This window comes from Strix uralensis, chromosome 13 (genome assembly GCF_047716275.1).
Source record: "Strix uralensis isolate ZFMK-TIS-50842 chromosome 13, bStrUra1, whole genome shotgun sequence".
Lineage (NCBI taxonomy): Eukaryota > Metazoa > Chordata > Aves > Strigiformes > Strigidae > Strix > Strix uralensis.
Window position 1 is genome coordinate 24807398 of NC_133984.1, and position 23904 is coordinate 24831301.

The 23904-nt window shown below is 48.2% G+C and overlaps 3 protein-coding genes across 11 annotated transcripts; 1 reads left to right on the forward strand and 2 right to left on the reverse strand.

Annotated features, from left to right (window-relative positions):
- Nucleotides 1-11: 11 nt before the first annotated feature.
- Nucleotides 12-6187, reverse strand: CMC4 (C-X9-C motif containing 4). Of its 2 annotated transcripts, none has more exons than XM_074883074.1 (3): nt 6136-6187; nt 4845-4912; nt 12-1495 (listed from the first exon to the last, which is right to left on the reverse strand). In XM_074883074.1, exons 2-3 carry the CDS (start codon nt 4900-4902, stop codon nt 1326-1328), a joined length of 228 nt encoding a protein of 75 aa, XP_074739175.1. In that variant the 5' UTR covers nt 4903-4912; nt 6136-6187; the 3' UTR covers nt 12-1325. The 2 variants fall into 2 exon arrangements, with proteins under 2 accessions (XP_074739175.1, XP_074739174.1); XM_074883073.1 differs by lacking the exon at nt 6136-6187 and adding an exon at nt 5872-5937.
- MTCP1 (mature T cell proliferation 1) lies at nt 4881-10529 on the reverse strand. 8 transcript variants are annotated; one of them, XM_074883068.1, is made up of 6 exons: nt 10498-10529; nt 10043-10098; nt 6613-7743; nt 6341-6511; nt 6136-6187; nt 4881-4912 (listed from the first exon to the last, which is right to left on the reverse strand). In XM_074883068.1, exons 3-5 carry the CDS (start codon nt 6718-6720, stop codon nt 6140-6142), a joined length of 327 nt encoding a protein of 108 aa, XP_074739169.1. In that variant the 5' UTR covers nt 6721-7743; nt 10043-10098; nt 10498-10529; the 3' UTR covers nt 4881-4912; nt 6136-6139. The 8 variants fall into 8 exon arrangements, with proteins under 8 accessions (XP_074739169.1, XP_074739168.1, XP_074739171.1 ...); XM_074883067.1 differs by lacking the exons at nt 10043-10098; nt 10498-10529 and adding an exon at nt 9923-10037; XM_074883070.1 differs by lacking the exons at nt 10043-10098; nt 10498-10529 and adding an exon at nt 9923-10000 and having other exon boundaries at nt 6613-7593.
- Nucleotides 10530-10944: 415 nt separating this feature from the next.
- Nucleotides 10945-16715, forward strand: BRCC3 (BRCA1/BRCA2-containing complex subunit 3). Its single transcript, XM_074882641.1, has 8 exons — nt 10945-11072; nt 11462-11581; nt 12196-12283; nt 12913-13001; nt 13620-13675; nt 14267-14398; nt 14956-14999; nt 15940-16715. The coding sequence occupies exons 1-8, from the start codon at nt 10968-10970 to the stop codon at nt 16089-16091; spliced, it is 786 nt and encodes a 261-aa protein (XP_074738742.1). The 5' UTR covers nt 10945-10967; the 3' UTR covers nt 16092-16715.
- Nucleotides 16716-23904: the final 7189 nt, after the last annotated feature.

Below are 23904 nucleotides of genomic sequence, written 5' to 3' on the forward strand. Positions count from 1 at the left end.
TGAGACTGCAATTTGTTCCAGTCGTTTATTTTGTGTCATGGTATTTCAGAGCAGTGAATACAGATGGTTTGCTCTTCTAGGCTTCAATACACTCAACTATTGTGCCTAGGCTACAGTGGTCTGTTTATAGAAGCTGTATTTCATAAGTAGGTTGTACTTGATCACAGCACAAAAGTCCTTTACGGCTAGATCTAACGACAGAGTTAGGGGCCTAGTGGGTTCATACTCTGGTATTTAGGTGCCTAGGCCCTGCGATGGACTCGGCACCCGCTGAGGTGCCTGGACTGCTGCTACAGGGGACAGAGAGACGTAGGCAGCTCTGAAGGGTGATGCAGGAACCTGTCTGCTCAGCTCTTCCTACAGGTCACAGGAAATTCTGCTGCATGGGTGAGAGCATCTGAAAAGCCATCTCTCTCTGGGGTCCAGACACAGCCGGCTTGTGAGGGAGTCTGGAATGCTGTGTTGAAAGCAAGTGCCTACAACTGCTTGTTCAGTGAGCGGCACCTAAATCAGTTCTTGGATCTAGCCCAGGGCTTTGTGACAGGCCTCTGGGTACCAGCAGGTTGAACTACGCTGGGTTCATAACATATTGCTTAAAGGTGTTCAATTGTACATAAATTTATAAATTTTATATCAACAGTCAGATCTTTCAAATGAATATTGCTTTTTAAAAAAAACCCCTATTCCTGTAGCAATCCCTGAAATAATGTTCCTGTAACATCTTTGTCATGCAAATAGCAGCGTGTAGGCAATTCAAATAGAAAGTAACCAAAAGTCTGTCCAGTGGGAAAGTGAGGCACTTAGGCAAAGTGACTTGTAGTCACTCGTGATCTATGCAAGACCTAGGAACAATCCCCAGACCTGATTCCCATTCTTGAGCTTGAACCACTGGACAGGCAAATGTCTGGAACATGATGACCTTTGCTGTGTCAAGATGGGCTTGTTTCATGTGTCACGCTTAAACTCACTCACTCTTCTGAGCTCATTTCCTGTACCTCTCGCTCCAGAAGCCAGAATAACTTGGTTCCAGTTCTCCACTTTGAGAGCAAGGAGGGATTAGAGTAAGGTAAGCATTCTAAAAACATCAAGTTGACTTTTCACAGACACAGGTTGCAATGCAAAGACAATGTAGATGATGTTTTGGTACAGAAAATAAAGTCTGTTAACCAGGCCATCTATTGGTACTGCATTATACTTTTTGGTGTGCCGGACGGTGTGTTCTAGGAGCGATCTGGCTTTTCTGAAAGTCTAAAGAAGGCTTGAAAAAACACACACAAGCTCCGCAGGTCAGTCCGTGCTCCGGCACCTGCTGGAGCTGCGCTGTGTTACTGAGGTGGTGGGAGAATTCCTTCTGAAGGCGCCTTAAACTTTTCTCTCTCCCTTTCTTCTTTCTCAAACCCTGAACAACAGATGGATCGGCCCTTGGGGTACCGGGCACAGCACTTCCGCATCTCCTGAAGCACAGTTTCACATTTAGACTCCATGTAGTTGTTCACTGGAAAATAAGAAGGAGACACTGTCTGCAGAGGGGAACAGGTTTTGTCCCCAAAGGGGACACATCTAGCCCAACCCTTCAGCTGCTGGACAGCCTGTTTCTCTGAAAATCAAGACCTGCTTACAACCTTTTCATCACTTTTTCTGCTCTACAAAAATCTCTCATGAGTTTCAGCTATCTAAAGCCATGCAAAGGCAGCCTTGCTGTTGTGGATGGGAGCATCTTCAGTCCCCCAGTCCCTCAGTTGATAGCTATCACATCTCACTACAGTAAGAATGAGGTTTCCTTTATTGCTGCCCTTCAATCCTTCCTTTCTTTAGCCTCTGTGCTTTTAAGCTGGATCTTGTCATCCACGGTCTTCAACCCAGCCCTGTCACTGTAAGGTTTACAGCTGAATGTAAATATAAGAGCATCCAAAGAGGACTTGGTATAAACAGGGACATGTGCACCCTGCAGCACTGCAGCGTTTGTAAAAAGAAGGGGCAAGGAGCATGACTGCCAGCCTCCTGCTGATGGCCTGTTGTGGCAGGCTGGAGCTTTGCAGCGTGACCAAAGCAGGCAGCATACCGAAAGGAACGTTTAGCCAGCTGCACAGAGCCAGTGACATGACCACCTTCCACACAAAGGTCCCAGCTCTAGCTCAGGAGGTCCCGTAACCACACAACTGTTACTTTGACCTCTGCTCACTTTCCTTCCTGGGCTTCCCCTCTTGGGACACTGTTGGAACTGGGACACGGGGCTAAACGAGCTCCTAGTCTGAGCTGGGATGAGTGGGCTCACGCCTTTGTGCCTCTGTACTCTCTCTCCACATTGCCTTCGTTTCAGGCCTGGAGAGATTTCACTGCACGGGCAGGTTCAGGCATCGCAGGACGCAGGTGATTTGTCCAGCATCCTTTCTGCCCTAGCGCTTTGTTGGCTGCCGCTGTTGGCTGAGGTGGCAAAGTCCACGGTGCTTTGCAGGGCTGCTCACCTGGCTCTCAGAGAGGAGCCCTGCAGGTCTGTGAGCAGACTGAGTCTGTGGCTTGAATGAATAAACTACCTGTGTGTCTGCGTAGAAGCACAGGGCGTGCAGAGCTACTCGCTCTGCCTTGGATGAGCTACGCAAACACTACACAGCTGCACTCACCCCCCCCGCACCTGCTGCTGATTTTTAAAAGACTAAAAGAAGCAACAGCAACCCGATGTGAGACGAACACAGCACCCACTGGGCAGCCCAGCAAGCAGCAGCGAATGTCTTCTGGTTAACAAGCAAGTCAGCCTGCTCTGATCGTGGGGCTATCGATTCCCTAACTGGGTGGGTCAGAGACCTGTAACACAAGCAGAGATCACCCTGAGAAAAAGGTTATAGTGATGTCACTGCTTTGTGCACGCTGGCGGCCTAGGAGGCGTGGCAGGCCCTTGGAGAGGACAGGTAATGTCTCTCTGCAGATGAGTGCTCCAAGGCTCACCTAACTGTTCCTCTGCCTGTGCAGGTTTGTTTCTAGGTCTATGCCTACATACAGGCACACCCTGCTATCTGTCAGGGACGCATTCCTGAAAAGCACAACAGGTTAGTTAGACAATGGATAGCAAAACACAAGAGATTTACAGTGGGAATTCAGTCTCACAGAGGAAGCAGGCGAGATCTTTTGGAACAATGATCCACTCCAAAACCAGCCTTTGAAAAGCCAGCGTCTCCCAGAGGTCCTGCTTCCACCCTCCATCCTCCGCACTGCGTACGCTGGCTCTGCATATTTGTCAGTTAAGGCTCTGTATACACCCTCTATCGCATTAATTCTTACACAGAAAAAATTGCTTTACTGTCTGTCAGCTCAGCTGCTTCATCTGTGCAACTCAGACAACTCCACAGCACGACAGTACGTGAACACCACCACTCCAAAATGATAGCTAGAGAAGCAGCAGACAGTGCATGTAGCAGTCCAAGAGCTGCTTTGCTAACACTTAACCACTCAGATCGCATCTGTACACAAACCTACACAGGTAAAACTCTTGGAGACACTTCCATGAATATTATAAAAAGAACATTGTCACAGATGGGACCAAAACAGGGTCAAACATTAGCTTTTAAGTGCAGCTACTATGGGGAGAGAAGGCAGCCCTTCATGGGAGAGTGCTCCAAACCATGAAGACAGTAAAAGGCCATGTATAGACAAATACTGGGGATGTGTAGAGGGGGTTGCTTGAGCCACTGCTTTGAGCTGAACACAGCTTCCAAAAAACAATCTTGGGAAAGACAGACATCTACCAGTAACAGATTTCTGCTTTTCCCTACTTTTTCCCCAGATGCTTTTCCTCCCATGCTCCTCCCCAGTCACTGGGGTTGTTACCTGCACAGATTGCAGTCACTGTTTGCTGCAGCTTGCAAAGCCATCCCTCTGCTTCCCTGGAAGGACCCCCTCCTCCCTCCCTGCTATATTTTAGCTAACTTGCGTGTAGCCTGCAAAGAAATTAAAGGTGGAAACGAGTTGCTGTGGAACTGGCCTGGCTAATTTTAGCTGTGGTGTCGCTAGCCTCCTGCTAACTCCCTGCTAACACTAGCTCCCTGGGCTAACACCAGCTCCCTGGGCTAACACCATGAGTTATTCTCAGGTGAAGCTCAGAGCATGCTGGCTAAAGGCTCCACCAGGTGAGGTAGGAAGAACTCGTTTCCATATGGCTGAGCTGCCGTGGCACAGAGGAATGTCTTATTCATTCCATAAGGCAAATCCTTTTCCAAGAAACAATCAGAATTTTTTAAAAATATTGTCCTCTGCAAGTAACAAGCCTGCTCTCCCCAACTCATGCTCCCAAAACATATCACATCATCTACCTCGCCCCTGAAATATTTAATTAAGCTAAAATGAAACAGCTGTGAATGGTCTCCAGAGGGAGACCACCTCATACCCTGAAGTCAGATCACATATACCTAACCTGTTCCTGACAGACATCTGTCTGACCTGCTCTCAAAATACTCCTGGAGCTAGAAGCTCTGCAGTCTTCTCATACAATCCACCCACTACCTCACTACCCACTCTAGAAGAGAGCTTGTTATAATGTCTAGCTCTCCCCGCCTACAGCTCAGTCCCAAGACTACACATGGGATCTCACTATCAGCATGGAGAACACTAAAATAAGCACAACATTACTGTTACAAACGATCTGTTTTGTACTAATGGTGTCTCATTATTTACAATCAAACACAAGGGAATTCTGTTGAAACCAGACATGATAATTTTGTTTGCTTTGCAACCAGGTGATGCTAATGTGCTTGCTTGCTTTCTTCTCAAGGAGAAGGAGAAGAGGGTTAAGTTAAAAGAATTAAGTTCCACCAAAAATCAAGACACCAAAAAGACAAAATGACACCTGGTACCTTGCAAGCATTTCTGTATTTCACAGGCTTGTTTCTGGCAGGGATCCTTCTGGGACATGTTCAGAGAACTAAAATGATAGGAAAATGTTACTGTAGAAACAATGTGCTTTTCAGGGGGCAGGGAGGGGCAAGGCACTGTCTTAAAGCCAAGGCTTTAAAGAGCTCCCAGTTTCCCTCTCTGTCATGGACCGTTCAGAAAACATCTACTGCTGGTTGCAGATGCCTGCCAACATACACAAGAATTCTCTGTGTCTGGCTAAAAGATGATAATGTGGACAATGAATACCGGAAGGTTTATGTTGCTGGGCTTGAAAGGCCTTTTTCTGTTCTCTGGTCAAAATGTGTCTTTTTCTACTTGGATGCACAAATTTTCCAGCAAAGATTCAAATTAACATGGCTGACTAATTTTTAACAGTTCTGTGCCTCTAGACCTTATACTAAAACATGTATTTGTGTAAAATCCCTCTCTGTGAGCTCTACACAACCAAGGATTTGGTGTCAGTCATATAACTGCAGCTGGAGGAGGCATTTAAAAAACCAACCAAACAAAACAACTTAGTTGTGTACGTCCCATAAAGACAACAAGGAGGCCTTTCTTTTTTTTTGTGTGTTCCAGGAGAAAGTCTCTTGGAAATTCCCCCCCCCCTGCCCCCAAACCAGACTGGAGGACAGCTCCATCTTGTTCAAATCCCTAGAAAGCGGTATTTCAGACGCTCAATTTGACTTTCTGTAACTGTGACACCTGTAACCGTGATCTTCCATGAGAGATCAAAAGACAAGCAAAAACTGGTGGTACTAGTAGTTGGATGGGAGACCTCTACAGGAAAGCACTGCTGTTACCAAAAGCAGTGGTGGGATTTCAGCTCCCTCTGAGCCACAGTTCAGCTCCTCCCCTGCCCAGAGCTAGGGAGGTGCTGCCTTTCAAATTTCTGATAATTCATCAGCCCACAGTACTTTTCAATATCACTAGGGCATTATTTCCAGCATCCTGGCCAAACTCCACTTGGGGCAATTACAGTCTGCCTACCTAGAACTCCCCCTGATGTTTCACTTGGACACAATACTCCTCTTCACTGCCTGTCCTAAACTCTTGTGTGATGTTGCAGTGTGTTGTTTAACTGCTTCCACCTCAGAGGTGGCTGCATTTCAGTGGAGAGAGAATCATTTATTGTACAAAATATACAATGACATCTTCCTAGAGCCACTGCTCCTGAAAGACAAAAATTCATATTAAAGAATGACTGGGAATAAACAGAGCACAGTACAAAGCAGGGGTAATGTCTACACATACCAGATTAATCACCAGGCACGAGTTTAAGCAGCAGTTCTTCAACACCACCAAGCTGTAAGCGACAAGGAAAAGTTCAATACGTCTACAGTTACTGTGGCTGAGCTAATGGACTTCAACAAAATAACAGCCCTTTGCCGTCCGTCAAGGATCTCAAATGACTTCACAAACAGGCATGACTATGGTCTATTGTTGCCACCATCCTTACCATGAGATGGTGCTCTATCTCCCAAACGCGAGAGTTACTATCCCTGTACTGCTCACCCTGGGACAGCTGCCACATATGAGGCAGCCGGGATGGGGGGAGCTGGCTGGGTCGCAGCGCCTCACCCAGGGGAACCTGAACTCTTTGGATCCGAGCCCTCAGCATACCTTCCTCCTGGGGGAAAGTAACAAAAAGAGCAGGCAGTTACTGGCAATGCAGTAGAGGCACCTGCAATAGCAAAGCTACAATCACTGGGAAGCTCAAAGGACACTTGCCTCTTCCGCAGCCACAAGCCACGTTTTGCGGTGCTCATCGCAGTAAACACCTACGCGTCGCACCCACAGCCGGACAGGAGGAGCGCCAGCGTGCCCTCCTTCTGCCATTCCCTCAGTCACTCCACGATGCTCCCGTTAGGTGGACAGCATCAACCCGCAGGATGCACGCATGGTCTCTTTAGCTCTGAATACATTCACGGAGAAAGCTCTCGGACCTGAAAGGCACCTCTGGCGTCTGACTTATTGTATGAGATGCTATGTGCTGCAGTGTCCCTAAAAGTCAGCTTGGGAAGCTAAGGTGGTGCCTAAGTGAACAGAAATTTCATGACAAGTTGTACACTGGGACGTGCGTGCTGTATGGCGTTTGTAAGGCATTCTGGGGCAAAAGGTGCTATTGGTACAAAGTTAAACCCTGTGAATATTGGCTTTACTTATTCCGCTAACAGTCCTATTAGCAGTCTTTGTGTAAAATAGGGAAAAAAAAAGAAAAAACAAAAAAGTGATTTACACAGGAGTTCCGTGGCTAATGATGGTCTAAATCCCAAAAGCAAAACTTGTGACAAGAGGTGAAATTAGCTTAACAAGAACGAAGATCACTCTGGAGACAATGCATGAAACTCCGTAAGCACGACTCTCATATTTGGAACTTGCAGAGCTGTCATTGTGAAGGGTCCTTCGTCTCATCTCTCAAGAGGATAGCAGCATTGTCCAGTCACATACAAGCTTCTCGTAAACAGCTCTCGCGACTTTGCGTAGTTCGGCTTTTAGATGGTTACAGAGAGCCACTGATACCAGCAGGGGCAAAGGAATTTTGGACATTGAGGTGATTCTTCCTACAGGAATTTTTGTTTAACAGCAAGTTTATCTGTATACCAGTTAGATCAAGCTGAGCCATTAGCAAATGAAGGTCAGGGGAAATGATTCTCTCTTTGAACCCTAGAAGAGGTAATCAAAATTGTACAGACAGTCTTCATTCTTTATCTAGGTTTAAAGTAGAACAGAATTAAGCTGTAATACACACAACATCCTCCTGCTATGAAGCAGATGCAATATTCCTATCCCAGTGAAACACAGTGGTCTTCTGAAAACTTGTGAAGTTATAAGGCATATTTCAGACAGGAGCAAGAAAATCTGGGTACAAAATAAAGTAGGGAAAGTCAGGGAGAGAAAAAAATTGTTATACATTGGGGTACATATATAACAGGAAATACACTTCCATGTTGCCTTCTATATCTTACATCAGTGTTTCTCTACCCTTCTGAATCAAAGGATCACTTAGCCTTTTTGAAAGCAAAACACCAACCACGGATCAGCCTGAACAGCACTGTCACAGTATTTTAATTTCTAACACAGAAAACTTCAAAAGTTCTTTTATTATTTCTTTTTCTCCCATTCTGTTTGTTTCCTTGCTTGATGTGTGGGAACGTGTATGTGCGTTATAAAAAGCCCCACTGTTCTGAAGACCATCCTGTAACGTGGTACAGCCACTACAAGCAATGCCCCAGCAGCTGGATCACTGGCATTTAGAGGAATGTGACAGCAGACTGACAAGCCTCACGGGGCCTTCGAGAATAAACTATGAAGGTTAAAGGGACATTTCTGTAAGTCCTTTTCATTCTGCTTTACCCTAAGTCACTTTACAAATTTAAGCTCACGTGTGGAAATCACTTTGCTCAACAGTGAAACGCAGCAATAGCCACTGCTCATTTTCAGTCAGCTGAATGTAATCACCCAGGTTGGAATTCGGCCAGGATACTCTCCTACTCTGCAGTAAACTGCCAAAAGCTCCATCATGACCAAAAATGCTCAAGAACTTGCTTTTATTCCATTCAAAGCTGGAATTTCTACAGTTCATCGTCCCCAGAACCAGAAGATTCAAGACTGACTTCAGTATTGGAAAAAATATTCCTCAGTAAGTGAACACTACTTCCTACAGCAAGTAAACTCTCCTGCAAGGTCTCCTATCCAAATACTAACCTGGTTCAGTCTTGCTGAACTAAAGGTAGGAGGACTAAAGCACAACATGTACGTTTGTGTTTATTGTGTATGAACATGGTAGTAATGATGGGTACAGGACCGACAGAACAAGGTCTCATGCAGAGGACACTGTGCAGAATGGGCAGCAGTTAACACGTGTTTTCACCCTCTGCTCCACTAATTTGTCCCAAACTCCCTCCAAACTCCATAGCTCTGAGTTTAGTTGTCAAAGTTCAAAGGCCCAGTCTGGCCTCTCTTTTCAACAGTCTTAAAGACTGTTACAAAGGTGCCCAGTTAGTGCCACAAATAAAATCTTGAGGTCAGGCAAAACCGTCAATTGGGTTTGAAGTAAGACAAGTCTGTCTTTAGTACTCAAACATACAAAACAGGAGATTTGAAAAAGCATGCGCTTAGACATTTGCACCTGAAACTTTAAGAAAGGAAAAACATATACAATTCCTATTTTTGCAGATTTTATCAGAAAGCAATAAAAAAGCCTGAAGAAAGACATGGGTGAAAGGAGAAGTAAGCTTACTTACATTTAAAACAAGTTGTAAAACCTGTTTCTTACATTGCTTGCTTCATAATCTACTAAAAAACCCACCACATCCAACAAAAAAACTAATCAGCTTAAATTTACAGGATTGCAGCATCATCCTTTGACACAGATTTTAATGTTCCCATCAACATAATTGCAGAAGTCTGCACTGTTTAAGGTATTGATTTGGAGAGATTCAAAGCCCAATCGCCAGGGACAGGAACGAGACTCGCAGGTATTCTGTCCATCTCAGCATCAGGCCTTAGGAGTTTAATGCTGTTCTGGGACCTGGGTGGATTTCTGAGCCACACAATATATGAATAAATGTGAAAATGGCCAGGAGGAGGATTGCATCTTGTGGTGAAGACAATTTATTTGCTTTTAAATTGGGTACATTAAAATATTTTACGAAAAGAGTGACAGAAATTGCTCCAGCTGCCGCTTGGACCATCCCCAGAGCTGGAGCTCAGCATGCTGAACAAACTCCACCCTTTATTACATTCTATTTTAAAAGGGGACTGGGTCAGATTGTTAGAAGAGTTCAGCTGCCGTTTAGGCACCAAGAAAAAAAAGCAATGCTGAGGCTCAGTGAATTGGGCACAGTGTTGTGCTAACACGGCTGCCCAGCTTCTGGACCAAGGCTGCCCAGTCTGGCCTTCTGCCTGCAGCCCTCTGTGCACGCAGCCTTCAGCGAGCTAAAAGGGAGCTGAGCTTTCCTGAAAAACCCAGCCTGCGTCTTGCAACAAGCCAGGGATCAGATGAGCTGTCTGCTGATGTAAGAGCATGTTGACTCACTCTAAAGGTTCTTCTTGGGGGTTTGGACTCTACTCTGCCTGGAGCACTCGCCCCGAGCAAGCACCTCCATGACTCCACTCTCCGCTCTGCCCGACCTACTGAGGGGTAGCAGATGCTCACCGACCAGCCAGGGCTGTCCAGCAGTTTGGGGAGGGAAGGTCTAGCTTTGGTAGGATCTAAAGAAACAGGAAAACAAAAAGAGATGGACACAGTGGCGGGAGGGGGGGGGGGGGGGGAGCCCGGGAGAGGAAGAGGAAAGGGGTGCGGGAGCCAGGCCTGGTGAAGGGCCGGCCGAGGGGGGTGTGGGGGTGTGCGGCCAAGGGGAGCGGGGAAGGCAGGATGGGGAGGGGGGGGAGCGGTGCGGACGGTGGGCCGGCCGTGGCGGGGAGGAGGCGGGAAGGGCCAGGGAGGCCCAGCCGCCGCGGCGGGGAGAGGGCGCAGCACATCTCCATAGCAACCGCCTCCCACCCGGGCCGGGCCCGCGGGGCTCAGCGGCCGCGCCTCGGCATAGGACGGCACCGAGCGGCGCGGGAGGCGCCGGGCCGGGCCCCTCCGGCCGCCCGCCCGTGACCTACCTGCAGCCCCGCGCAGGTGACAGCCAGCGCCGTGTGCACCGAGCAAAGCCTTCCCCCGCCCTCCCCTCTGACCCCGCAGGCTCCCCCCGGCTGCTCGCAGGCCCCAATGGCCGGCGCGCAGCGGAGCCCCGCCCCGAGCCGAGCCAGGCCGCGCCGCGCCGCCCCGAGCCGCGCCGTCCCGGCCCCCTGCGCGCCGCCGCCCGCACCGCCCCGTCCCGTCCCTCCTCGCCGCGGGCAGCGGCTGCAGCGCGGAACCCCGGGGCTGCCGCTCGCGTGGGCGACACGGCGCTTCCGCCGCGCGGCACCGCTCGCCCCCCCGGAAGCCGGGCTGCGCCTCGGGCGCGCCGATTGGCTGGCGGGGCCAGTCAGCGCCGCTACGATTGGACCTGCTGCCGAGCGGGGCGGGGTAAGCGGGGCTGGTACCCGCCTGCTTCCGGGGCGGCGGGGGCAGACGGGTGGGTGGCCGCAAGATGGCGGTGCAGGCGGTGCACTTGGAGGCGGATGCCTTCTTGGTGTGCCTCAACCACGCGCTGAGTACCGAGAAGGAGGAGGTCATGGGGCTCTGCATCGGCGAGGTACCGGGGCCGGGCGGTGCGCGGTGGGCACAGCGGGAGGAGGCGCTGCCCGGCTGGGGCTTACGGCCTGCGCCGGGGTGGGCCGCGGGAGAGCGGCCTGCGAGCTCCCACCTTCCGAGTGGGGCTCGGTCACCGCGGCTTTGGTGGGGCGGTTCCCCGGCAGAGCCGTGTCGCTCGGCCTCAGGCCTCCCCTCTACTCCTGGCTAGTGCCGACTCGTAGTTCAGCTTCTGTGAAAGTCAAAGCTTGGTCAGGAAAGCTTCCCCTCCGCACGCCTGACCGTACGCTTTGTGTGCGTTTTCCCTGCTGAAGGTACGGGAGCCGGCATTTTCCTTGAGGGTGGTTATTTCTTTAGTACACAAATGATCGATTTTTCTCTCCATGTCATTAGGTTGACACCAGCCGAATTGTTCATATCCATTCTGTGATCATCCTGCGCCGCTCTGATAAGAGAAAAGACCGTGTGGAAATTTCGCCAGAGCAGCTTTCAGCTGCTTCTACTGAAGCAGAGATATCCTTTAGTAGATACAGTAGCAAACTTTCACTTCAGACCTCTTTTTATGTGCTGGGTTTTAGACTTGTTCTAGTTGGCTTGAAGTTGTCAGCTGCTTCCCTCCAACAACCGTTCAGTTTGGAGGGCTGGGCTGGCAGCTGCCATTGTCTGAAGTCTTTGTTGGTTCCAGTGTTTGCAGTGGAATTGTGTTATAACCGTTTTTTATACTTTCTTTGTATTTGGTCATAAGTAAGTATGTTTTTGTGGGAGGGTAGTAGCTCAGCAGGGAGACTTAGTAGAAGATGAAAGGTTGACAAGTCTGTGCTCCCAAGCATGGTGCCCTGGAGAGCCCTTTCACCACATACACTCAAGGATGCTGTTTTGGACAGCTTGCTGCCATGTTGCTTACTGCCACGTGCGAACAAAATCCAGTTTGCTTCTGCAGCAGTGGCATCCTGCTGATGCTGGGGAAGAGGTTTCCATCAGCTTTCTACTGTGTGTCTTGTCACCCCTCTAAAGAGATCTAGAAATCTGTTGACTGATGAGAAACTCTTTTAAAACTCTGCTGGTTTTCCTTGTAAAAAAACTTTCCATTTGCTCTATTGGTTTCAAAAGCACCTTGACTCACACACAGGTTGGCTGAAATTACGGGACGTCCCATGAGAGTTGTGGGCTGGTATCACTCTCATCCTCATATTACTGTCTGGCCATCGCATGTTGGTAAGAGCAGATTTGGTCTAGGTTCTGTAGGAGAACTCACTTTACTGGATTTTCAGAGCTGCACATTCCAACTATCAAAGTTTGGTTTCTCAAATGTCCTCTGGTAGAACAAGATGGTCTGGGTGGGCTTCAGGAACCTCTTCCAGTACAGCCCCAGTCCTGTCTGTACGCTCCAGGGGCTCAAACTGCACGTGACTCAGTACTCACAGATCAGCTGGTACTACTGCTGTTCCAGACAGGAAAACTAGACCTAGGGTCTGGGGAATAACAAAAAGAGCTGTGGCAATCATAGGCCTGCTGTGATGATTTTTGACATCTGTGAGTGTTAATGCAAAAACGAAAACTTTTTTGAAGGAAGTGTATGAGTATCTTACACGTGTTGGAGATTATGGTTATATAGTGATCTGTGGCACCAGGGTGATGCTAAGATCATTTCTTGTTTTGTTAACTCATCTTGCATTTTTAACGTTTGCTATTTAAATACATTTTAAATTGGATCAATTTTTATTTTTTTAACTTAGACACCTAGAGTAATGACTTCAAAATAAAACTTGTGATGTTTGTTAACAAATGCTAAGTCACCCTTCAAAAGGTGGCAGTACAGGTCTCATGCTCTTATTTGTCTACAGATGTCCGCACACAAGCTATGTATCAGATGATGGACCAAGGTTTTGTAGGGCTTATCTTTTCCTGCTTCATTGAGGACAAAAACACGAAGGTAGGCAACTTAAAAATGGCAATAAACCCTCCAAGTACTCATGAGAAACGTTAGCCCAGGGCAAAGCTGAAATCCTTGGATGCAGCCTGCAAGAAGGGCTGAGCTCTGCTTGGAGCAGCGTCAAAGCACGGCTAGAATGGTGGCGTTTGGGTTGTAATCCCAATGACAGAAGAACGAGTTATTAATTACTCTGTGCTGATCCACAGCCTGGCTCCCCAGCCATCAGAGCTGGGCTGGTACCAGGGTTCTGGGACTTCATCAGGTGGCTGCAGCCTGTGTGTGCATTGGAATGGGTGAGTGCCCCCCAGCTCTTCAGCAGACAGAGATTCTTGCACCTCTGCACCTCTGGCCTCTTCAGGAGATGCTGCTATAGTGTGAGACAAGCTGCCAGTGGTGTGTCCTGTCTAGTTTTTCCGGGTAGCTATTGTTTAAGATTTTTTTTAATAGTTAATAGGTCTGTCGATATCTGCTTGTTCTAGCATACCAATCAAAGTGAAAAACATGTACCTTTACAACCTGTTAAAACGCTATTTGAAAGTGTATTCTGCTTCCTAAAGGAATGTGTGGTTTTAGATTATTTTTTCCTCTTGGAATCTGATTTTCTGCTGTCTCTCTTAGACAGGCAGGATTCTGTACACCTGTTTCCAGTCCATTCAGGCCCAGAAGAGCTCAGAGTGAGTACAGCAGAAGAATATTATGCCCAGCATCAGGTTATATTTCATCTTGTCTCTTCTTTCTGGATTGTCTCAGATAAGTGGCTTCTAGGCTCATCATGAGGGTCAAATACTGTATAGAGATGCCTGAGTGGGGTCTCCTCCTGCTAAAACAGGCTGCTTGAATTGAATCTAAAGATTAGGACTGATTAATTTAGCCTAGATAATTTAGTACCTTAAGGTTTGGTGTAGGACAGTGTAGTCTGGGTATGAATTTGTGCTGTAATCTGTTGTGTAGAAGGCCCACCCTTTTGCTTTCAGCTGTAGAGGTTGAGGCTTCAAGCTTGCGTGGTGTAGAGTTCCTGCCAATCGCACACATGCTGTGCATCATATTGTCAGTACTGGTCATCTAGTTGCTTGAGCATTTTATCATTAATATTTAAGACAAGTGTGTGGCTATAAAAGGCTTCCATCTGCCTATCAACTCAGACATGTGTTCCCAAAAGTAAACCTGCATCAGTGCCACACATTGGACAGATTGTTGCAGGTTTGTAGAAGTATTTTTTTTTTTCTTCGCTGCTTTGAAGTTAATTTTATCTGATACCCTTTTAGATACGAAAGGATTGAAATTCCTATTCATGTTGTCCCCCATGAAACCATTGGGAAAGTGTGTCTGGAATCAGCTGTAGAGCTGCCCAAGATCCTTTGCCAAGAAGAGCAAGATGCCTACAGGAGAATTCACAGGTAATGCTGGGGCTGTACCCCTCTCCAAGACTGTCTTTGCTAACATGTTCTACTGTTGCTGGACTTAAAGTACCATAACTTTAGCAGGGATATAGAAAATAAGCATTAGCAGCTCACATGCCTCTGTAGGAGAACTGACTGAATACCTTCACATTAAGGAATTCAAGTTCTCAGCTCTGTGCACAAGGGCTAAGTGTAACTGCTCCTCTGCTGCAACAAAAAAAGAACTAGAGCATGTGTGAACTAATGGTGTCACTTCAGCCATGTGTCTGTGTGTGACAGGAATTAGTGTTTAACAAGGGTAAGAGTGCTGAAAAGTCTGAAAAATTAGATTAAGTATCAGCTGCTTTTTTTTTCTGCCTCTGGTGCTCAACACTGATGTTTATGCTGTAAGCTCTTGTTATCCTTAGGAATGTACAGGGCTTCAACAAGTGAAGAACTTTAGATGTACCTGTAGCATCGGTGACTTGTAGGTAGCTTGTTCTATAGCCTGGGTTTGCCTAATTTGGAATTCCCTGCTATCTTGTCACTAACCTGCATTCTGTTCGTTCTCTTAGCCTCACCCACCTAGACTCCGTAACCAAGATTCATAATGGCTCAGGTAAGGATTCCTTTTCTGCATGTGAGAATCCAGGATGCTGCTCCCAGAGTCAAAACAGTAGAGTCTTGAGCAGGGGTTAGTTTGGCTCTAACTTCAGGGGACAGTAGACCACAGCTGTGTAACAGTCTTCCCTTTGCCATAAAAGGCACTTGTAAATAACTATAAAAGCACAAATTTCTGTCTTTTTCTGTGCCGTACAGTTAGTTTCCAGTCACAAACACTGTAATGTTACTGGAGGATTCCCTGAGACTGTTATCTTGTTACATAAAGTCTAGTGGAGGGACAGAATTGTAACTAAACACTTTAAAGGAAAACATCAAGGGCTGTAAAATAACTTAATCCTGGGGTTTATGAATGCTGTTATATCCTTTGGCCTTTGTACAATTGTTTAAAATTACAATAGACTTTGGGTTTGTTTGGGTTTTTTTTCTGTTAGAATGGCAAGGGAATTTTGGATTTGGTGAGGCTTAAAGTGGTGTCTGGCTGATCTATACACGTGCTTGCATCTCCTGGCACTTCCTGTACGTTACATCCATGTGACATCTGTGCTTTTGCCAGCGAGATAGGGTGAATCCTAATCCTGCTTCTGTTCCAGGATAAATACCCCATTGCCCATTCTCACCTGCTCAATAAATGAGGCAGACTTGGCTTCTGAATTTAGAAATTCATTAGCATCAATGATGACTTATATGCAGATTTCCAGATTTCTTTTGTAGGTCTGTCAAACCTCCCCTGGGTGTCTAAATGTCAGACTGAAATACCTTGTTTCTGTGTTTAGCAAGTGGCTGATTCTGACGTTCCTGTGGGGATGTCTGGTTGCCTTGGCCAGGATGTTGGAGGGTTTCCTTGGCTGTCTCTAATGCTTTTGCCTTTGGGGTTGTTTAGCACACTGAGTCTTTTGTGTGTTTGCACTGGCACAATATATTCTTGCTCTTTCCAGTGTTCACAAAGAACCTCTGCAGCCAGATGTCTGCCATCAGTGGGCCACTCCTTCAGTGGCTGGAGGACAGACTAGAGCAGAACAAACAGCGGGTGCAGGAGCTGCAGCATGAGAAAGAGCAGCTCCTGGAGGAACTAGCTGCTTTAGAGTGAAGGAGGAAATGCAGACCCTTCAGAAAAGAGACATGGAAAAAAACCTCAAGACCTACTCGTGGCTGAAGGGTGGCCCTCCATTGCCTTACAGTGAAGATACGAGCTGTGCCTCTTCTCTTGCCCCATGCAGCAAAGAGCCCTTCTGCAGGGTAAGGGCTTTGTCTGCCCCCGCCGGATGGGACGTGGCGGTACCTCTCCAGGCACTGCACGATGCAGTGCAGCTCTAGCTCAGTGGTGGGGTTGGGCAGCACCTGAAGAGACTTCAGTTCTGGAGGGCACACACCTAGGGAACATGTTGTTCTCCCTCCCCTATATTTTGTCAGAAGTCTTACTGCTTTACATGTGTTCCAGGAGCCTAGAACAGGAGGGTTAGAGGGGAAGAGTGTGTCCCTGCAGTCATACCCGATGCTGCCAACTTCTGCCTTCTTTTAGTAGCTTCAGTTGACCGTGATCTTATCTCTAGTAATGTTCTGGATTACTGGTATCCACCCAGGCAGGTAAGAGGTGGGAGGGAAGCTTGTGAAGAGACCTGGAAGAACTTTGACATAGGATCTGTGTTCAGCATATTTCAAACCAAATAAAGAATTCCAAAGCCAGAGTTGTTTGGAGTAGAAATGAAATGAATGCTACAAAGTGCCGGTGCCTGTATTTTTTTGGACACAGTCTGTATTCTCTTACTTCATGTAATGCTGTTGCATGCCCAGCACTGAGGTTCTCTACAAAATGGACTGTTTCTGCTGGGGAGGAGTTTGGTTCCTTCCCAGAGGTAAAAGGTTAAGATGCTGAGAAGTGATAGACGTGCCAGCCTGTCATTCTTACATGCTGAACTTAACTGCAGAAATTTCATTAGGTTGAAGTGGAACAAATACCTGTTGTTGAACTAATCCTTTAAATGTTCTTGCTGTTGCATTTCAGAGTATCCCCCATCATGTACTTCGTCATCTGCATTCTGTTGTGTGAAGCCTGTCTCATGTGAGCAAAGGAACCAGCAGCACAGATAAAACTTCTGTTTCAGCTCCTTGGTTCTAAGCTAAATCCTTACATGCTCAAGTAGATGAAAATGAGCTGCCTGCATTACAGCAGTAGAGGTTGGGACATTCCTGACAACTCATGTTGCTTTGGGAGAATGAAAGTAACACAGCTGAGAAAGAGATCCTCCCTTTCCTGTGAGTAGCCAATATTGATTAACAGCTGTGAGTAGCTGTCAGACCCAGAAGCCCCTTAGCCAGCCACTTTTTTGATCTTTCTGCATTGATAATAGCAAAACCCCAAACAGTAGAACTCTGAAGTAAAACACTCACTACTTCTTTTTTTCCCCTTAAAAGTGCTGTGAATAGTATTTTTCTTGAATTAGTTTTTGAACAGTCGACGTCTTTGTTCTGTTATTATTTTCTAGTTCAAGTGTTCCTTACGTTGATCTCTGCTGGGGGTGGTGCCTCACTGTCCCCAGGCCTGATGAGAGCTCCTTGGAGATCACCCAGCAGCACTGGCCTTGGTGCAGTCTCCCACGGCATCCTGCCAGGCACATCCCAGATAAAGCCAAAGTGAGCTCTCCTGCAGTCCAGGCCTGCGACTCTGTTACTTGTTTTGTTTTGCTTCTCTCAAGATCTCACGCAGGATCTCTGGATTGCCACCCCTAGGGAGGCTAGGGGCCATTCCTGCTTGATGTTACAAGCCCACAGGCTTCTACAGCCCACAGCAGAAAGGTTTGGTTGTGAGCACAACCACCCCCTATCCAATCCCAAAGCAACAAGTTTCATCCTTTCAGCCCCCCAATATTTGATGGGCTTCCATCCCTGTGCTGCCATACGTGGTCTGAGCTCCAGGGCGAAGCTGAAATGCTGTTTGCCCCTGGATGCAGCCTGCAAGAAGGGCTGAGCTCTGCTTGGAGCAGCGTCAAAGCACGGCTAGAATGGTGGCGTTTGGGTTGTAATCCCAATGACAGAAGAACGAGTTATTAATTACTCTGTGCTGATCCACAGCCTGGCTCCCCAGCCATCAGAGCTGGGCTGGTACCAGGGTTCTGGGACTTCATCAGGTGGCTGCAGCCTGTGTGTGCATTGGAATGGGTGAGTGCCCCCCAGCTCTTCAGCAGACAGAGCTTCTTGTGCCTCTGGCCTCTCTGTGCTGAGCTGACTGACCAGTGCGGGGCAGTCCATGGCCTCCGGCCTCACAGGGCACCCTACCCCCCCACCACCTGTACCCCACTCAGTAAATGTGCCCTGACTGGAGAGTTTACCTGTGCTCTGGTGGCCAATCTCCTCTCTCTCCCTTCAGTGGTCATCAGGCAGGTCCCTGTTCACCAGAACAGGATGAGCCACAGCGTGACACCCTGAAAAAACAAAGCAGAAGGAGCCACATCCCATCAGGAAACCCAGATGGGAGCAGAGCTTTCCTTCACAGGAAGAAAAAGTGGCAAAATCCTCTTCCCAGAGCTTGGCCAAACAGAAATTGTTCAAAAGCTCAGTAGAAAGCTCTAATGTAAAAAACCACACCTGTTTCATTTACATCCCTGAGGAAGAGGCTTGACTTAAAACCCCAATATTCTTCAGCCACCACCAAAACCTGAATGCAAGAGGCTGCAGAAGGTTTTTACAGGTGGAAGTGGCTTGAGGAGAGCAATACTGCAGTAAGTTTTCTAAAAGAATTTCAAATAAATTATTTCAATCCAAAGGAATTGAAAGGACCAGCAAGACTCAAATAGAACAAACCATTCTTCTAAAGAACAAGCAGGTGGGGAGGTGGCATCAAGTTTTTGGCAGGAGCACACAGTCTATTCCAGCCACAGTCCTCATCAGCACCCCAGTGTGCTGCCGGGCAGAAGGCAACGGGTCAGGGGCAAACAGGGTTTTTTGGAAAGCCCTGTCCTGGCCTTCACGGAGGCACCACAACCTGGCAGAGTCAAGTCAGGCCCTGAGTCCTAGAACCACATCCAGGTGAGGCACTGCTCAAAACAAACATGAGTAAAGTTACTTTCAGTGTTGCAGCAGTCCTGGCACCCAGGACCAAAGGGTTAATTGAGCCTGTGTCAGCACATACAGTGGGAACTCCCTGGGGGCAGCTTGCCCCACACAGTGATGTCATCAGTGCACTGCAGGTGGTCAGGAGTTGCAGTGCAGTCTGTCCCAGTCCATGACAAATAGGGCTGTGTTTCCACCCCTGGGGCAGCCAGTTTGAGGTGTACAGGATGCCCCTCCATGTGAAAGCAAACTGTGGCCTGAGCTCTGCTGCCAAAGAAAAATGTCTTAGCAATACCAGTTGTTGCATACCTCTTGGCTGCCCTTGCCTCCAGTTCATACTGGAGTTCTAACATGTCTGGTGTGGCTTCATTCAGGCCATGATAGTCCAATGTTAGCCTCCGCTCTCTGTTAGATTTTTGCTATGGGACTTAAATTAAAGGGTGAGTGTCTTGCTGATCACTCGACTCTCCAGTTACCGATCCAGCTTATGGATGGGAACCAGGGAGTCAGAATCATCTAGGTTGGAAAAGACCTGGAAGATCATCCAGTCCAACCATTAGCGTAACATTGACAGTTCTCAACTCCACCAGATCCCTCAGCGCTGGGTCAACCCGACTCTTCAACCCCTCCAGGGATGGGGACTCCCCCCCTGCCCTGGGCAGCCCATTCCAACGCCCAACAACCCCTTCTGCAAAGAAATCCTTCCTAAGAGCCAGTCTGACCCTGCCCTGGCGCAGCTTGGGGCCATTCCCTCTTGTCCAATCACTTATTACTTAGCTCAAGAGACTCATCCCCCCTCTCTGCACCCTCCTTTCAGGGAGTTGTAGAGGGCAATGAGGTCTCCCCTCAGCCTCCTCTTCTCCAGACTAAACCCCCCCAGTTCCCTCAGCCGCTCCCCATCAGACCTGTGCTCCAGACCCTGCACCAGCTCCGTTGCCCTTCTCTGGACACGCTCGAGTCATTCAATGGCCTTTTTGGGGTGAGGGGCCCAAAACTGAACACAGTCATCAAGGTGTGGCCTCACCAGTGCTGAGCACAGGGGCAAGATCCCTTCCCTGTCCCTGCTGGCCATGCTATTGCTGATACAAGCCAGGATGGCATTGGCCTTCTTGGCCACCTGGGCACACTGCTGGCTCATGTTCAGCCGGCTGTCAATCACCCCCCCAGGTCCCTCTCTGACTGGCAGCTCTCCAGCCACTCCTCCCCAAGCCTGTAGCGCTGCTGGGGGTTGTTGTGGCCCAAGTGCAGCACCCGGCACTTGGCCTTAGTGAAACTCCTACAGTTGGCCTCAGCCCATCGCTCCAGCCTGTCCAAGTCTTGACTGGTCACCAGTTCACTGTTATTGTAGCAATTGAACAGCTGCTCTTCTTTAACCTGCAGCAACCCCATCACAGACAGATCCTCTGAGAGACCAGGCAAGCTAGACGGCTGCTTAATCTCCACACTCCAGGCAGCTGTACCAAAAGCCCAACGGTACCCTTTTGCATCCTTGAAGTACCCTCTCCTGAGGTAGTCCATGCCAAGGATACATCAAGCCTCTGGACCAGTCACAATAGGATGCTCTTGCCACTCCTTCCCAGTTAGGCTCACCTCAGCTTCCAACACAGACAGCTGTTCAGATCTCCCTGTCACTCCAGAACTACAGAATTATTCTGCCCCTTTGTAATCCGGTGGTGTTAGAGCTTTGTGCACTGCTAGAGCTTTATACTGCCATGGGAGTGATGTGCCAGGCCACCAAATCCTCACAGTCCAGTAAATCTGGTTGTCCCTTTCCTCCGCCTGGCCGAAGGCAGGGCCCCTCTACTCCTCGTCAGAGTATTCATTACTTAATTTTTTAAACTGCAAACCAGAAGTCCCTTCATCAGGGTCAAAAGTAAGATCAGCCCTTCTACTCTGCCCAACAGGCACTGGAGCAGTAATTTTCCTGGATGGATGTCTTTGGCTGTTGTTTTTTCTTACAGTTCCTGTACCTGAGCTCCTAGTCTCCAGGTAGGCTCATCAATCCACTTCCTCATGTCCTTTCCCTGGTCACGCAGGGGTGGCCCATGGTGTGTGCCACTGGCACCCTCTCCCTTGGACAGAAAAATGCTGACTCTTGATAGCTGAGATGTTGGTTGGTATGGGTGAGGAAGACCTATCCTTTAACTACTGGGACAATTGGGACAGCTTCTCCACAGCCGAGACAGAGGTCTATAGGGAGGAAGCAAGATTCTCTTTGAATTCTCAGAGCTGTCTGGCCAATCCATCCGTACTTGATGTCTCTGTGTCTGTCCAGCTCATTATCACCAGAGTGTTGCCATATAACACTGGTGCACCTTGTACAAACTTTCGCCACGTGGACCATGTGCACTGGATTTCATCCAAGTCTTTGGATACCTGGTTATCATCCAAATTGCTATAGATCACCTCCACCATGGCTAATTCCCTCAGATACTGGATACCTCCCTCAGTGGTGGTCCACTTGCTTCAGGAATTTGCAAGATCTTCCTTGAAGGGATACCCATTCCTCACACTTGACAATAGTCCCCTCCAAAGACTGAGGACTCCTGCCCCTTTCCAAACCCTTTGTCAATGGCCTTAGCAAGGGATCCCAGCTGCTGGGCTTCCTTACCCTCCAATTCCTGACTACAGGCCCTAATGTCCCAGCATTGGAGTGACCAGCTGATAATTTGCTCACCTGGTTGATGGCTGAAATATCTTCATATATATATAGCAGTTCACTTAGGGGTAGGGATTGGGTGGTTTCTGTCTCATTTATGATTTCAGTCTTTTCCTCCTCCTGTTCTTGTGACTGCTGTGCTGCAGAACAGGCAGCCTCTTCTGATTCTCTCTTCTGCTCCCTCTTAGGAGAAGTTTCTTCATCCCTTACTAAATGAGTTTCTGCTTCCATTGTTTCTTTTTAATTACAGGGGTGATATAGTTGAAGGCTGGGTCTCTGGTCTAGCCGGTGTCTGCTGGTATGTTTTCAGATCAAGAAACTCTCCTCGACTTTGAGGGTGCTGAATAGTACTGAGCAGTGTTCAGTAGGTGCAAGCCAGACCCCAGCACACTGCGTAAGTTGTGCCTCTTTGGTATTGTTGTCTGAAAAGCGGATTCGTCACCTGGTGTGCAATAGGTCAATAATCACACACTCGGGAGAGACACTGCTTATTTATTTCAGGGTTGCCCAAGCCTGGCTGCTCGCTGGTTTCCCACAAATCAAGCACACCAACACGCTGTGTTTATACACAAAACTTGCAGAGTTAGTGATTTTCCAAGTCCATCCTCTCTAGGATGATTGGCTAGTAGTTTACATACAATTATATTCCTGCTGACACAATACCTCTAGTACTACGCATGCTCAGGGGAAGGGTCTTCACCCGGGCAAGGGTCTTCCTGACCCATAGGCATGATTTTTAGTATTATAATGCGGGTAGTTCAGCTAAGGACACATGGACCTTGAGTTTGATTGCCAAGTTGGCAATGTACCCTCTGCAAGGTCTAATGGCTCGGGGTGTCTCTGCTCGGAGAAGGCTATCTCCTTGTTCTGTTGATTTGGGATGCCCTTCGCTTCAATATACACAAAGAACATCTTTCTTGACCTAACCATAATGTTGCTACATTGTTCTAAAGGTTTAACCTTCAACAGTGTAGCTAGGGCATCTTTTTTCAAACATTCTCTCACTTCATCAGGATCCTGCACTTGTTCAGGAATGAAGTCCCAGACCCTCAGAGGTGACAGGCTTTCTACATACCTGCCCATATTCTTCCACATGCCTAGATACCTATAACCACACTGCCGCAGGGCCTGGGTGACACACAGAAACCTGCAGCAGTAAGCAAATCAAGTAAAACCTGCTGCAGAAAGGGAATTTGCAGAATCCGGATGCAAAATCTGAATAGGCACCATCCACCTGCAAATGGCTCCTCCCGTAACTGGACATGCACAGACCTGTGGCATAAACCTGCTTCACAGCCTGAATATTCAAAAACCTGCACCGAGTTGATGTGCTCAGACCTCCTGCAGAAACCTGCTGTAGAAACTGAACATGCAGAAACCTGCTGCACTACCTGCAATAGGCACAAACCTGCTGGAAACACCTGCTGCGATAACTGCACATGCACAGACCTGCTGCACAAACCTGAATGTGCAGAAACCCGCTGCGCTGGCTGGATACGCTCAGAGCTGCTGTGTGAACTGAGTGCAAACCACTTCCACTAACTGAATAAGCAAAAATGGTCTGCAGAAAGCTGATGCACAGAGTATGCAAAACTAGCTTCAAACATCTGCTTCGTGGTCTGAAAAGGAATAAACCGCCTGCAGCAATAGAATGCTCAGCAATCCGCTGAAAGAAAAAAACCACACCTGCACAAACTGAATATGCCGAAACCTGCTACCTGAAACCTGTTACACACCCCAAATCTGCAGAAGCCTGCTGCACAAACCTGATACGCTAACTGGGTGTGCACAAACCCTCTGCACAAACTGAGTAAGGACAGACCTGCCACACAAACTCGGGATACACAAACCTGTTGCAGAAGCTGACTATGCCACACCACCTCTGCAGGAACTGGCTGCACAGGCTGAATCTGAACAGCTGATCATCAATAAAGACGTTAAACAGGAGTGGCCCCAAAACCGAGCCCTGGGGGACACAAATAAGTTTCACTAAGGCCAACTGCCAGGTGCTGCACTTGGGCCACAACAACCCCCAGCAGCACTACAGGCTTGGGGAGGAGTTGGGGAGACCTGCTTGCCCCAGTCAGAGAGGGACCTGGGGGTGTTGATTGACAGCCGGCTGAACATGAGCCAGCAGTGTGCCCAGGTGGCCAAGAAGGCCAATGGCATCCTGGCTTGTATCAGCCATAGCATG

Bases quoted from the DNA above. Each gene is read 5' to 3' on its own strand.
- MTCP1 (XM_074883068.1), bottom strand. From the start codon at position 6,720: ATGGCAGAAGGAGGGCACGCTGGCGCTCCTCCTGTCCGGCTGTGGGTG. The intron at 6,512-6,612 runs GCAAGTGTCCTT...ACTTTCCCCCAG, and splicing joins GGCTTGTGGCTGCGGAAGAG to GAGGAAGGTATGCTGAGGGC. The intron at 6,188-6,340 runs GTAAGGATGGTG...TGTCGCTTACAG, and splicing joins AGATAGAGCACCATCTCATG to CTTGGTGGTGTTGAAGAACT.
- CMC4 (XM_074883074.1), bottom strand. From the start codon at position 4,902: ATGTCCCAGAAGGATCCCTGCCAGAAACAAGCCTGTGAAATACAGAAA. The intron at 1,496-4,844 runs GTACCAGGTGTC...CTTATTTTCCAG, and splicing joins AATACAGAAATGCTTGCAAG to TGAACAACTACATGGAGTCT.
- BRCC3 (XM_074882641.1), top strand. From the start codon at position 10,968: ATGGCGGTGCAGGCGGTGCACTTGGAGGCGGATGCCTTCTTGGTGTGC. The intron at 11,073-11,461 runs GTACCGGGGCCG...CCATGTCATTAG, and splicing joins TGGGGCTCTGCATCGGCGAG to GTTGACACCAGCCGAATTGT. The intron at 14,399-14,955 runs GTAATGCTGGGG...TCGTTCTCTTAG, and splicing joins GCCTACAGGAGAATTCACAG to CCTCACCCACCTAGACTCCG.